This window comes from Microplitis mediator, chromosome 6, assembly GCF_029852145.1.
Source record: "Microplitis mediator isolate UGA2020A chromosome 6, iyMicMedi2.1, whole genome shotgun sequence".
In the NCBI taxonomy this organism is placed as follows: domain Eukaryota; kingdom Metazoa; phylum Arthropoda; class Insecta; order Hymenoptera; family Braconidae; genus Microplitis; species Microplitis mediator.
In genome coordinates this window covers 4,973,063-4,986,961 of record NC_079974.1, presented here as the reverse complement: position 1 = coordinate 4,986,961, position 13,899 = coordinate 4,973,063, and the positions used below count along the sequence as shown (strand labels likewise).

Genomic DNA, 13,899 nt, shown 5'->3' with positions numbered 1-13,899 from the left:
TTAATTGTTTAAATCAAAATAACTCCCGAACGGCTGGTTCGTTGGGGCAGTGTAGAGGAAAAAAAATGTTCAGAATAAAAAAATACACAAAAAAGGTATCACATGTTTTTTTTGCATCTCAAATATTTCTCGAGATATAATAAAAAAACGAGCCGGCGCTCAGACCTCTCCCTCTGGCACTAGCGACTGCCTATGCGCGAGCTCTCTCTCCGCCAAATCGCGTCAGATGCTGGATAGGCCGGAATTTTTCTAAGTTTTTTACATCAAAAATCATAGAAAAATAAAAAAAAAATCGATTAATTGTCGATACTACCAATCGACAGCGTTTTTTATGAAACGAATTTCTCACGTATCGTCAAAAGACGTTTTTTTTTCGTTCACAAATGTTATAAACAAATGGATTTTTTCCAAGTCTAGATTGGGATAAAAAAATCGATAAAAAGTCGATACTACCAATCGACAGCATTTTTTATGACACAAATTTCTGTTGTATCCACAGAAGACGTTTTTTGGTATTATCGACTTTTTATCGATTTTTTTATCCCAATCTAGACTTGGAAAAAATCCATTTGTTTATAACATTTGTGAACGAAAAAAAAACGTCTTTTGACGATACGACAAAAATTCGTTTCAGAAAAAATGCTGTCGATTGGTAGTATCGACAATTAATCGATTTTTTTTTTATTTTTCTATGATTTTTGATGTAAAAAACTTTGATGTAGAAAAATTCCGGCCTATCCAGCATCTGACGCGATTTGGCGGAGAGAGAGCTCGCGCATAGGCAGTCGCTAGTGCCAGAGGGAGAGGTCCGAGCGCCGGCTCGTTTTTTTATTATATCTCGAGAAATATTTGAGATGCAAAAAAAACATGTGATACCTTTTTTGTGTATTTTTTTATTCTGAATATTTTTTTTCCTCTACACTGCCCCAACGAACCTGCCGTTCGGGAGTTATTTTGATTTAAACAATTAAATTGTTATAAACAATTGTTTGCACCACTTTTGAACAAAATGGACCCGATTTTCGTGATCCTTGGCCCAAAATACATATGAAACAGTTGGATTTACTCGGTACCAACAAAATGTTTACGGGACCTCCTCTTCAGTCGATGGACTATGACTGCTGATTTAAAAAAAAATATCTCTCATTTTACATGTCAACTTATAATAAAATCATTACAATCTATTACTAACTTTTTTTTACATATTATCTTTTGATATTCATCCGAAAATCATCTGAAATTCATATTTGTGTCAAAATATGACTTGCACATGATATTCAGCTGATCACCTGTGAATTACCGGCGAAATTTCGCAATTTTTCACACGGGTGATGTTTAAAATTAAAACCCGAAACCTGGATGTCAATATAAAAAATAAATTTTATAATACACATCATAAATTTTTAATTTTCAAAAATTAATTTTTCCTGTATAGACAATAAATTTTAATATTTATTTTATAATTATTTACGTTTGAATTGTAAATGAAAGAATACCTATTTAAAATGATACTATTTACTGATTACCGTCATTATGTTATTTGTCGCCTCTTAATGTACACAGGTAATTCATTTCCGTCGTATACTTTAATTTTCAGGAAATTTTAAATCTATTATTTGAGACTTCGGCATAAATATATAATGAAAAACTTAATTATTTGCCATTTGGTCTTTCATAGGAATAGTAATTACGTTCACACGTGAATATGCAGACCTTAATGACCATAATATTGTGAGTTTTAAGTCTAATTACCTTTTCCTAATTACATCAGGTACATTTCTTCAGCCCCAAACTATTACTTTTTAATTACCCCCATACCCATTGTTGTGACAATTTCTTTTGTTATAAAATCCCTTAAATTTTAGTGTCTTGTCAATATTTCCTCACTTTATTCTCGAACTTCATACCCAACAGTTCGTCTGAGAATATTTCAAAAGTTACGGAAAAAACCAAATTGTGTTATTTCAATGTGCTTAAGCTGTTTCAGTGCAGAGTAAGAAAGTTTCCAGTGAAGTTAAATTAACAGTGAAAAATTGTGAATAAAAATGGCTCAAAAGTGGTATTTCAACAAAGAAGAGTTGAAGAACTCTCCTAGTTCCAAGGATGGCATCAGCGCGGAGAAGGAGCTAGATCACAAACAACAAGCCGCTTACCTTATAACTGATTTGGGCAAGCGGCTAAAGTTGTCAGAAGTCTGTGTGCACACTGCCATTGTGTACATGCACAGATTCTTTATTCACCATTCATTAGCCAAGTTTCACCGGTATGAAATTGCCACGGCAGCGATTTTTCTGGCGGCAAAGGTGGAAGAAGAGCCACAAAAATCGCAGGCGGTCATCAGCGCTCTTCATGTCTGCCTCAACAAATACGAAGTTCACCAACTGGACACTACTTTTGCCAAGAACCAGGAGAAGGTCAAGGCACTAACTTCAAATGAGCAACTTCTTCTGGGAACACTTGGATTCAAGATGGGGGTTAGTCACCCTCATCATTACATCAAGAAATTCTGTGGGGAAATAAAAGCTTGCAAGGAATTATGCAAGATTTTCCTGCAGATGGCTAATTACACTTTACAGATGACGTCAATGTGCGTGAAATATAAACCGGCAGTTGTGGCGTCATTCTGTATTTATTTTACCATCCAATCATCGCAGTGGAAGATTCCCCAAGTCATAGACGGGAATCTTTGGTTTTGGCTCCTCGACACCAAAGTGACCTTCGATTTACTGATTAAGATGGACAGGGAGTTTAAAGCGGTTTTAGATAAAATGTCACCCAGGATAAAAAACCGGGTGATGGGATTATTTAAAAATCCATCGGTCAAAGTGACTGCAGTAAATCGGATAGCGACGACCCCCAGTTCATCGGATCCAGAAATCGTTTCCGGTAACCCTGAAGTCGAGAAGCCAAGGACTCGACGAAAAATCAGCTATCACGAGTATCGTGATAGACTGATGAAGAAAAAATCTGAATCAGATGGATCATCGACTTCTTCACCTCCTGATGTAGAAGTTCAGGATAATTCCATTGGAAGTACCTGCCAGCTTGTACCCTCAACTGAAGCGGATCTGGACCACAGCCGTAAGCGTCAAAATAATTACGACATGGGCAGTATTTTGTGTTCTGCTAAGAGACGTAAGCTTTTGTAGTTTTAATAATTTTTTAATTTTTTGTACATAATTATTTATCATCCAGTTATTTTTTATTGTAAAATATTATTGTAGGTTTTATTATTTTCATAAATTAAATATTAAGTATTTTATGTAAATAGTAAATAGTAAAAGAGTAAATTATATTTTAAAAATTTACTTTTTATTTAATAAGTTTGATATATTTTTTGTAAATAATCAAATAATAATGTAATTAAAATTAATGATAATGCACCATAGACTTAATCATGTCTTTTGAAAAATAAAATATTAATAAAACGAAATCCTCTTTTTGTTTTGATTTTAATATAATTAATTATTTTATATAAGTAATTTTATTTTAAGAGTAATAATTAATTTTTATGACAGTAAAGTTAGCGAACATCTGACAATTTTTTAAACTTTGAAATAATAAATTAAAATGTTTACAAAATAAAAAAAAAAATTCATATTTAGACAATTCGAAATTCAGTAGATGCATTTTTTAAAAATTTTATTGCTTTACTTATTTAATTTTTTTAGATGTAATTAAAAAATTGTCGGATGTCTACTGCACTTAGACTTAGTTAATTTTTCCAAATTAAATTTTTATAAAATTTTTTAATGAATACAGAATAAAAATCAAAAATTTAATTCAAAATATCACTTTCTATTTTTAAAAAATACAAATTATCTTCGAATAAAAAATTAAAAAAAAACATATGATCCTGAAGTTAGCAGACAGTTAAAAATTTGCAAATGTATTTTTCAAGAATTTAATTAAAAAAAAAAATAATTGCTCATATATAAAATAAAAAAAACTATAGGTGCAATTTTTTAAAATGTCATGTTTAAAAAAAAAATTCAAAAATTAGACGTCGGCTACTTTCAGTGTCATAAATAGGGCCAAGATTTTTGCTTTAATTTAAAATCAAGCAATAATAAATACTGGTGTCAAATTTTTGAAATTACGGAAAAAATATTGGTTGTCGAAAAAAATTTTTTAAGCAAAAGTCCTAGGAAATTTAATTTAAAACAAAAATGTCTCTTATTATTTTTTCTTAGGACTAAAAAGAAAGCCGTTATTTCAAAATTAAGATTTCCACAATTATCAAAAATTTGAATTATTCATATGAATATTAATTTTAGAATTACGGTGAAAATATTGGCCGTATAAACGAATTTTTCGAGTAAAAGTTGTTCAGAATTTAATATAAAAAAAAAATGTCTCTTATTATTTTTTCTTAGGACTAAAAAGAAAGCCGTAATTTAAAAATTAAGATTTTTATAATTCTTAAAACTTAGAATTACTAACATAAATAAATAGAAACTTTATTGATATAAAATTCTTGAATTTTTGAGGTGGGGAAGAGAAAAATCGGTTTATTAGTGGAAGCAGACAAAAATATCGAAATATATTTTGAAAATTATGAATTTCTAACTTCCCGCTAAGAAAATTGTAAATTTTCAAAAATTCGGGAAGTTATTGGTTTCGGTCCGATTTACGAAAATCGAATTTCCATCAGATGTCGACGTTTTGAGGTCCTAGGAAGCTATTCTGACTAATTTCAAGATTATATCCGAGTGTATGTATGTACGTACATACGTACGTATGTAAATACTTGTATCTTTTGAACGGATGAACCGCTTTTGAACTTTAAGGTGTCATTCGACGCGGATTGTCAATATGTTGAAGCCGTGAGAAAATTGAGCTTGATCGGTAGGGCTCGTTCAGAGATATTCCAAAAATAAAATCTTTTCAAAAATGTTTTTTTTGGATAACTTTTAATGTGCTCGATGGATTGATTCCAAAATGAACTGGGCTCTAGAGCTTTATAAGCCGCGTCGAATGCCACCTCAACCATCAAAATCGGTTTATTCGTTCAAAAGAAACCGTTGTCGAAAGAATTAAAAAAAAAATTTTTTCATTTTTTCTGAAATATCTTAAAAACGACTCGATAAATCGAATTCAAAATTTGATCAGCTTTAGAATTTGATAAAACGCGTCGATTGCCACCTCAACCGTCTCAATCGGTTTATTCGTTTGAGAGATATCGTTGGAGAAAAAATGGTGAAAAACGTTTTTTTTCGAAAACAACAGCATACAAACGTATTTTTGAGCTCGAAAACAGCGGGAAGTTTTGGGGCTGGCCCGCAGGGTCAACTGACAGACCGATTTTTTTTTCATTTGTTGCTTTCATTTTATACTCAATTCTCTAATTCAGTATAATAAATTGCGATGTAGCCAGTAAAAATTTTTAAAATAAATTTAAATATGTTGCTTTGTCAAAATTACAAATTTTATAATGCCGTCATGCTATACAATACGTATAGTAATTTTTCTATAAAATATTACGTGAAAAATACCGTAAAATTCTTTAAGTGTAGATTGAAAAATTAAAATTATTTTATTTTATTATTCCTGTAAGTAAATTAATTACACTTGAGTACCCAAGATGTCAAAGGAAATCATCGAGTGTCAAAATTTTTATCACCGGAAAATTCCATATAATTTTTATAGGCCACCGAAAATTATACAAAATTTTTCTCGTGACTTTGATTACATTGTCATTGGATCGCAGATACCGACGCAATTACTATTGTTATTATTTTGTATCGGTAACTGCGAGGCACTCACAGGTGAGAAAATTTCCCCTCTCTTTAAAAAAAAATTCAATTGACTCGCGGATACCGACGCAGTTATTTTTCTGATTATTTTGCATCGGGAACTGCGAGCCACTCCCAGATGAGAAAATTTTTCCTCCACTGCTAAATAAGTTCTCATTGGGTCGCCAATACCGATGCGACTATTATAGTTGTTATTTTTTTCAGAACTAACTTCTAACATAAAGGGATTTTTTTTAACAAAATTTTTTAGCCAAAATGAAACACAAACACTAAATAAATATAAAAACACAAAATCAAAACATATCAACAAACTTTGTAAAGTTTGCGAGCAAACGGGTACAAAATAATATAACTTAAGAAACATAAACTATGTAACAACAAACATGTAATAACTAAAATGATAAATAAAGAGAATTTTAAAAGTAAAGTAACTTTTAACAAAATTTCATGTAACTCTTTCACTATTTTTTCTGATTAACCGCTACTCAAATTTTACCACCAATCTTCCCACACGGAAAAATTATATATGCGGCATATATTCAGATTTGCCCAAATATATACGGATATATAATTTTTCCGTGTGGGTTTCCCGACGGAGATTCGGGAGATCCGAACCCTGGTCCATCTTTACCATACCCGGTAAACTGGCTGCATACACCCCCAATCTTCAAGTCTTTTTAAGTAAAAAATGAACTTAAAAAATTGCCCGTGTAAAAAAGTTGCGGTATTCCACAGGTGATCCGCTGAATATCATGTGGAAGTAATATTTTGACACAAATATATGAATTCCAGATGAATTCCTGATGAATACACAAAGATAGTATAGAAATATAGTTTTAGTGATAGATTGTATGAAAAATTCTATTACAAAAAAATTTTTTTTTTACGGGGAATTCGGGAGTTTTTTTAGCGAAGTGATCTCGGAGTGACGTGGATTTTATGTCATTCCCAACTCACTCCTGTCCGGAGTTTCAACATTTCAATGAATTTATATTAAACTGTTAAACACTTCGCGAATTTTTTTTTAGTGTATTGACCTAAAAGAGCTTTAATTGGTAAATTTTTCAAATTCATTTTAGTTAAGAAAAAAAAAAAATTTTTTGTAAAAAATTTTTTTTCAGGTGGTCCATTATGCCCCAGATATCGCCGATCAGCTTAAAATATCAAAAATAACATGATTTGACCGTTAATGAAAAAAAAAAGGCATGACCGTGAGGGAAAGTGGGGAGCGAGCCCAAAAACTCAGCCCTAAGACCCTACGGTGATTGAACTTGACTTCGATCCTGGATCAATTAGCGATAAGACGTATAATTTAGTTTTACTGTCATATACTAGCAATTTATTTGCGACTTTGTTAATACGGCTAACTACTTTGTAAATCGGGAAATTAACTTGCGTTATGGTTGTATTACTAGCAATTCTCTTGCGATATACTTTACTGTCAACGTTTACTGATTATTATAAACAAAGTTAGTTTAAATAAATATTACTGTACGTTACCGGCGATATACTCGCGATATAAAATTTATACTGTGCCACGAATCTGTCTACATTGTATCCAGCGCTTACATTTTCTTGTAAGTAATTTTTATTATTATCATTGGCAATAAACAATCATTGCACTTGTTAATCATTCACTGTATTTTTTATCTGTTCATCCTATTTATTTCCTATTTTACTGGTAAGCTTTTCGAATAGTCTGATAAAATAAATATTAATTAAGTTACAAATAGTAATTCGACCATCAATAAGAATATTCTATAATTTTATAAGCCGTGAGGTAAGTTAATGAGTTTTCTCATACGTTGCCGAGTTTGAATAAGTGCGGGTCTTTGCTTTGCAAGAACCCCAGCCCACTGCTCTGTCCAAGTAAAATAAAAATTTGTTAGAGGCCAGCCTAAGCCAGGGTCCAACCCGCAAATTCTAGTGGCTGCTGGTAAAAATCGCGAAGACGAAAAGCGATTTGTCTCAATTTATATAGATTTATGTTTATATATATTTCTACAAATATAAAACTAAAGATTTCATGCTATAAAATGCTTTTTTTAAAATCTCGATACGATTATTTTTCATGAAGTTACAGTCTTGCAAAAATCACTAAAAAATTTCTAAAATGTTTTTTTTCCTTTAATTTTTGGTATGAGTGTATTTTTTAAATTATTTATGTATAATAATATCGAAATTTTTTAAATATTGAAATTATAAGTTTATATATAAAACGAGAATATAATTTGAGATGTAATATCATATGTATACAATTACATATATTATAAATTATATGGATTATAATAATATTGAAATTATACATTAATTTATAAGATGAAACATATATTTTACGTTATAAATTAAAATATAAAGCGGTCATATAATTATTGATACAATATCACATGTATATAATCACATATATTATTAATGATATGGATTATTATAATATTAAACGTATACATTATTATATATGATAAATCATATATTAATCAATATTAATAATTTTGCCGCCATATATGATTAGTTATTTACCATATATTTTTTTATATATTATCGACAGTATATGTTTTTTTCATATGGGCGGATATTCCATACATTATTGCTCTGACCTAAGTCAAAACTCATTTAAATCTTGATTTTAATCACTGCCATTGATTTAATCAAGCGATGACATTGATTTCTGCCTTAACACATTTATTTTAGAGAACATATAATCGATAATAAAAATGTAAAAGCCGCGCTTCGAGCTTCATTAATGATTTTCGACTCTTTACATTTCAAACTATAGCATAAAACGTGAGTTGTTAGAGCTTGGAAAGCTAAATAAAAATAAAAAAAATGGTTCCATGTAATAGCACTTGAAGAGCTCGAAAATATATATTCACAATGATGTTTTCAAGCTCCTTGAGCTCGAAAACAGCGGGAAATTTCGGGCTGGCCCGCAGGGTCAACCGACGCCCAAATTTTTTTTTATGGTTTATCGTCAAAAAAAAAAAAATCCAAAAATTATTAGACGTCTGCTAACTACAGTATCAGTAATTATCTTTATTAGGCATTAAATAAATGAATGTTAATTTCGGAAGAGTTTTGGACAAAGGATATGAGTTGAGGTATTTATGAAACTTGAGTCAGTTTTTACGTGTAAAATATTTGGTGGCCCTGAAAAGGGCCGTTTTCAACTCAAAGTTCGGGAACTTGAGTATCTATTTATCTGTATCGTCACCTAGAAAAACAGTCAGCTTTATCTGTAAAATTAGATTTCCGTCCACCAGTAGACGCAACAAGTCGGGGTCACTTCGTTTGAAGAAACCCCCGAGGTATATGTAATTGTCGTAATCGTTGAACGGTTGTATTTTCGCAGGCAGTCTCAGTAGGTTACCTTCCTCATCCACCACACAGCATTCGAGCTCAAAGCTGATATCAGAATGCTCCGATTTCAATGGAAGGATCCCCAAAGTGATCCAGTGTTCGTCTTCTTCGTCGTGGCTAACCTCTACTTTGAAGCTCCAAACGTCGTTGACCTGAAGACCTGAGGGAAACTCTATAAATATCGGAGTAACTGTCCCAGCATCGTTGATGAAGAGGAGTTCGTCAAAGTACTCCAGTTCAACGGAGTATACAGTTGTGTACGTTGAAATTTGGAAATTACAGTCCATGATGTGTCAATAAATGATGAATGTAACTTGCGAGGCGTACAGCGCAACGTTTCGAGCGTAATGACTGCTACTGACCGTCTGACGTATATATAATATAAAAACTTTGATTACCCCCTCCACTGAATTTTAACCAATTACCGAAGAGGTAAAGTTTACCCCCACTCCTTGAAAAGGACCAATCATGACGATATTGATTTTCTCTCTCCATTCTAAAGTTTTACTAATCAAAATCGAGAAATTGCATCACCATGAAATATGATCAATGTAAGTAGACTTCTTATAATAAATCAAATTTGCACTGGCATATAAATCTAGCAAAAATTTTTCCAAACTTCATCAATTTGACCCCGTCTGATTTTAATGACTGGATTAAATTAATAAAAGGAAAATTATTTACTGATTGAAAATTGAAGTGAAATAGCATTTAGTGGAATCTTTTGACAAATATTTTATTTACAAAATTACTAAAATCCCTATATCACGTGAACGGAGAACTTCAGCCACTTTACTAAGAGGACCTTTTTCGTAGCGAATAAAATTTTCTAAAAAATCGTTGTTTGCAGTTTTCCTGTAAATTTCGTTACTTAGTTAATATCAACCAAAAACTTAAATTATTATGAAGAAAATTATTTTCAGAACCAATACAGAAAAAACAATTAGAGTCCGAGTAAAAGTATTAAGGGGACTTTTGAAGAGTATCAAATTGCCTAATAAATGCCGTGAACGGCAACCCGATAACTTGTAATGCGGCTGACTTATTGAGAATTAAAAAAAAATCCCAACTTTCCTATGTATTTTTAATGGGAAAACTTCAAAATCAAATATAAAGTACTTAAAATTAAAATTAAGGGCTGAAACTGGCAAGGAATTTTATTTTTCTATATCTATAATAATATTTTCAAGTGGTAGTGAAAAAAAAAAAAGTCGTTCGAAACGAATCACCCTAATATACATGTATATGTATATCCTTATACATATACCCTAATAGCCACTTTAGCTTGAAATTGCCTGAAATTTGCTGCCCGAATTTATCGACAATTTGACATTAAAAGTTAGAAAGAAAAATTTGCGGTTTATTTTTGCTCAATTTAAAGGTAAATTTTTACTTTAAAAAAAAGTCCGAAATGTTCGTTCCTAGCGTTTCAGAAGGTAAGCAAATTTATACATAAAATTGTCTACAGTTTTAAGGGTAAAACAATACTGTACAATTTTTAAGTCAAATTAACAATAAATTGATGTAAAAATTTACCTAAAAATTGACGACAACTTTTTCTAGTCAACTTTTCAAGTGAATTTGCATTCTGATTCGGGTGGTAAATTCACGACAAATTGTTTAGAAAGTTGTATGCAAATTGTTGTCAAAAACAGAAAAGTCCGAAGTTGACGGATATTTAAAGAAAAATTCGAGGAAATCTTTGTAAGTAAACTTTTGCTAGAGCAAGCTGTGCTATTAGGCTAGTTCGGCCATAGACAGCCAACGACAACATATGTATCTGTCATCGCGCTAAATATTATACTATTTGATGCCAGCAAATAAATAGGTTACGACAAATGTTTATTATACTGAGAAATGCAGGCTTTGAAATAAGTCATTCTATTATTAGACCAAGTATAAAATATATTTCGACTTAAGAATTTCTTTCTCAATTCAAGATTGACAATTCAAGAAATTATTTTACTTCGTTCAACAAATTTCCGGTTTTCATTACGCCCGCTGAAAAATATCTTTGTTGAAGGAAAATTCTCTTGAACGATAACAGATAAGTGCAAAAAATTGAATTCTACTTAAGGTCTACCGGCCAGTGATCGCCACCAGAGCTTGGGAAAAAAAATCAACTCACATGTCGCTAATCTAGTGAAATCTTCTGTTGAGATATGAAACTCTCTCTTTCTCTCTTACTCTTTTATTAGGAGAAATATATCTTACATATCTTAATTATGCTAGCATTTAAAAAATACAGATGAATAGAAAATTGTATACTCTAATTTCTTAAAGTAATTAATGTTAAGTGGCGCGGACCATGGAGAGACCACTTTCCAAGGGCGCGGACCATGAAGAGAGCGCTATTCCTCTCCAGTACTTCAAGTCGTCTCACTGGACAAAATGGCTGTCGATGTTTTTCGATTACAATGATGAGAGTCGATCATGACGGTCATAGTGGTTAAATCAATAGTCATCAGTAGGTATTTTCGCTGGTTTTAATATAAATTCTGTTGAGATATCGAATTTTCATTTTGTTGCACTAGATGAACAAGTTTTTGATTATTGAACTAATGGTATCAATGCTTTACTTGGAATGATATTATTTATGTCTTTCACTTAAAAAATCAAAGAAAATGTAGCTTTTATCAATAAAAAAATAAAATAATCGAAAAAATAAAATTTTCTTGATTGCTTTATTTATACGTATTTAATTTTTTAATGCTTTAGGTTATCAATAAAAAGTAAAAAAAAAACATATCCTCTTAATAATAATGTAGATAGAGGAGGTTCGGGCAGGGAGGCTCCCTTAAGCCGGTCTTTTCTTTTTGTGGCTTTTAACTATCAAATTCGTTTATTTTCTGTCCATTTCGGAACAATCAGTCGAAATTGTGCAAAAAATAAAAAAAAATTTTTTTTTTTGCTAGAGCACGAAAGGCCCCCTCCCAAAAAATTAGAAAAAACAAATTTTTTTATTTTCCGTCAAGTTATGACCTCTATAATGTTTTCATCATACTTTAGGCCAATATGTCATATGTGGAGTGAAATGGACCATAAAAAAAAATTGTAACGAAATAATTAACTTGACGGAAAATAAAAAGAAAAAAATTTTTTTTTTTCGAGTGGTCCATTTTGCCTCACATATCTCATATTGGCCTAAAGTATGATGAAAACATTATAGAGGTCATAACTCGACGGAAAGTAAAAAACAAATTTTTTTACCTAATTTTTGAGGGGGGCCTTCGTGCTCCAGGCTCTCTCCTATTTTCAATTGAATCAACGACATAAGAAAACAAAATATAATAGAATTATATATTTTTCATATATTTCAACATATATTTATTTTAATTTTTTTCATGGGGGTACACATACAGACACTTTGACATCATTCTGACGTAATCACAATATCTTTCTAGGACTTCAAAACGTCAACATCTGATGAAATTCCGATTCTCGGAAATCGAAGTAAAATATATGATGACTTTAGTTACAATTACACGGAAAAAATTGAACTTTAATAATCAGTGTTTGAAAGTATAACCCGGAATCCAGGTATCAATATGGGGAATTTTAACATTCTAAATAATAAATTTTATAATACGTTTCGTCAATTTTCTAAGTATCAGTCACGATTTTTAAAGCTCAAAAAATCGATAGATTAATGATAACACATTTTCTTTATGGAATATAGTAATTTTTATTATTATTTCTGTTACTTTCCACATATGTAGTAACTTTTTTAACTTCCCGCTAAGAAAATCGACGATTTTCGAAAAATTGGAAAGTTATTGTTTCCACCCCGATTTTCGAAAGTCGAGTTTTCATCAGATGGCGGCGTTTTGGAGGTCCTTGGAAGCAATTTTGACTATTTTCAGAATTATTTCCGAGCGTATGTATGTGTGTGTGTGTGCGTGCGCGCGCGCGCGCGCGCGGGCGTGTGTGTGTGTGTAAACTCTTTGTAACTTTTTAACTAATGAATCGATTTGGATGGTTGAGGTGGCAATCGGAAGAGCTTATTGGCCCTCAACTTTCCTGAAAATTTCAGATCATTTGATCAAGCAGGCTCGAAAATATTGGCGAATTACGAAAAAAAAAAAATTATTTTTTTTAGTTTTTTAGTGATTTCTCAAAAACGACTTAAACGATCGACTTCGAAATCTAATCAGCTCTAGAACATTATAAGCCACGTCGAATGCCACCTCAACCATCTCAATCGTTAGCCGATTAACAAATTAACTTTGTTTGAGAAAAATCGTTGGCAAAAGAAATGATAAAAAACAGTTTTTGTCGATTATCTTTGAAGTGACTTATCTGATCAATTTCAAAATCTAATCAGCTCTGAAACTTAATAAAACGCGCCGAATGCCACCTCGAACGTCACAATCGGATCATTAGTTCAAAAGATATCGGCGCTGAAAAGTTACAAAAATAACATAAAATGTTATTTTTTCCGGATAAATCAAAATGGTCCATCGGCTGAAGAGGAGGTCCCGTAAACATTTTGTTGGCACCGGGTAAATCCAACTCTTTTTATGTATTTTGGGCCAAGGATCACGAAAATCGGGTCCATTTTGTTCAAAAGTGGTGCAAACAATTGTTTATAACAATTTAATTGTTTAAATCAAAATAACTCCCGAGCAGCTGGTTCGTTGGGGCAGTGTAGAGGAAAAAAAATGTTCAGAATAAAAAAATACACAAAAAAGGTATCACATGTTTTTTTTGCATCTCAAATATTTCTCGAGATATAATAAAAAAACGAGCCGGTGCTCAGACCTCTCCCTCTGGCACTAGCGACTGCCTA

At 31.5% G+C, this 13,899-nt stretch overlaps 1 protein-coding gene across 1 annotated transcript; it reads left to right on the top strand.

The window, feature by feature from the left end:
• The first annotated feature begins 2,045 nt into the window (after window positions 1–2,045).
• LOC130670398 (cyclin-T-like) lies at window positions 2,046–3,149 on the top strand. The gene has a single exon (XM_057473801.1). The coding sequence runs from the start codon at window positions 2,046–2,048 to the stop codon at window positions 3,147–3,149; it is 1,104 nt and encodes a 367-aa protein (XP_057329784.1).
• The last annotated feature ends 10,750 nt before the right edge of the window (window positions 3,150–13,899 follow it).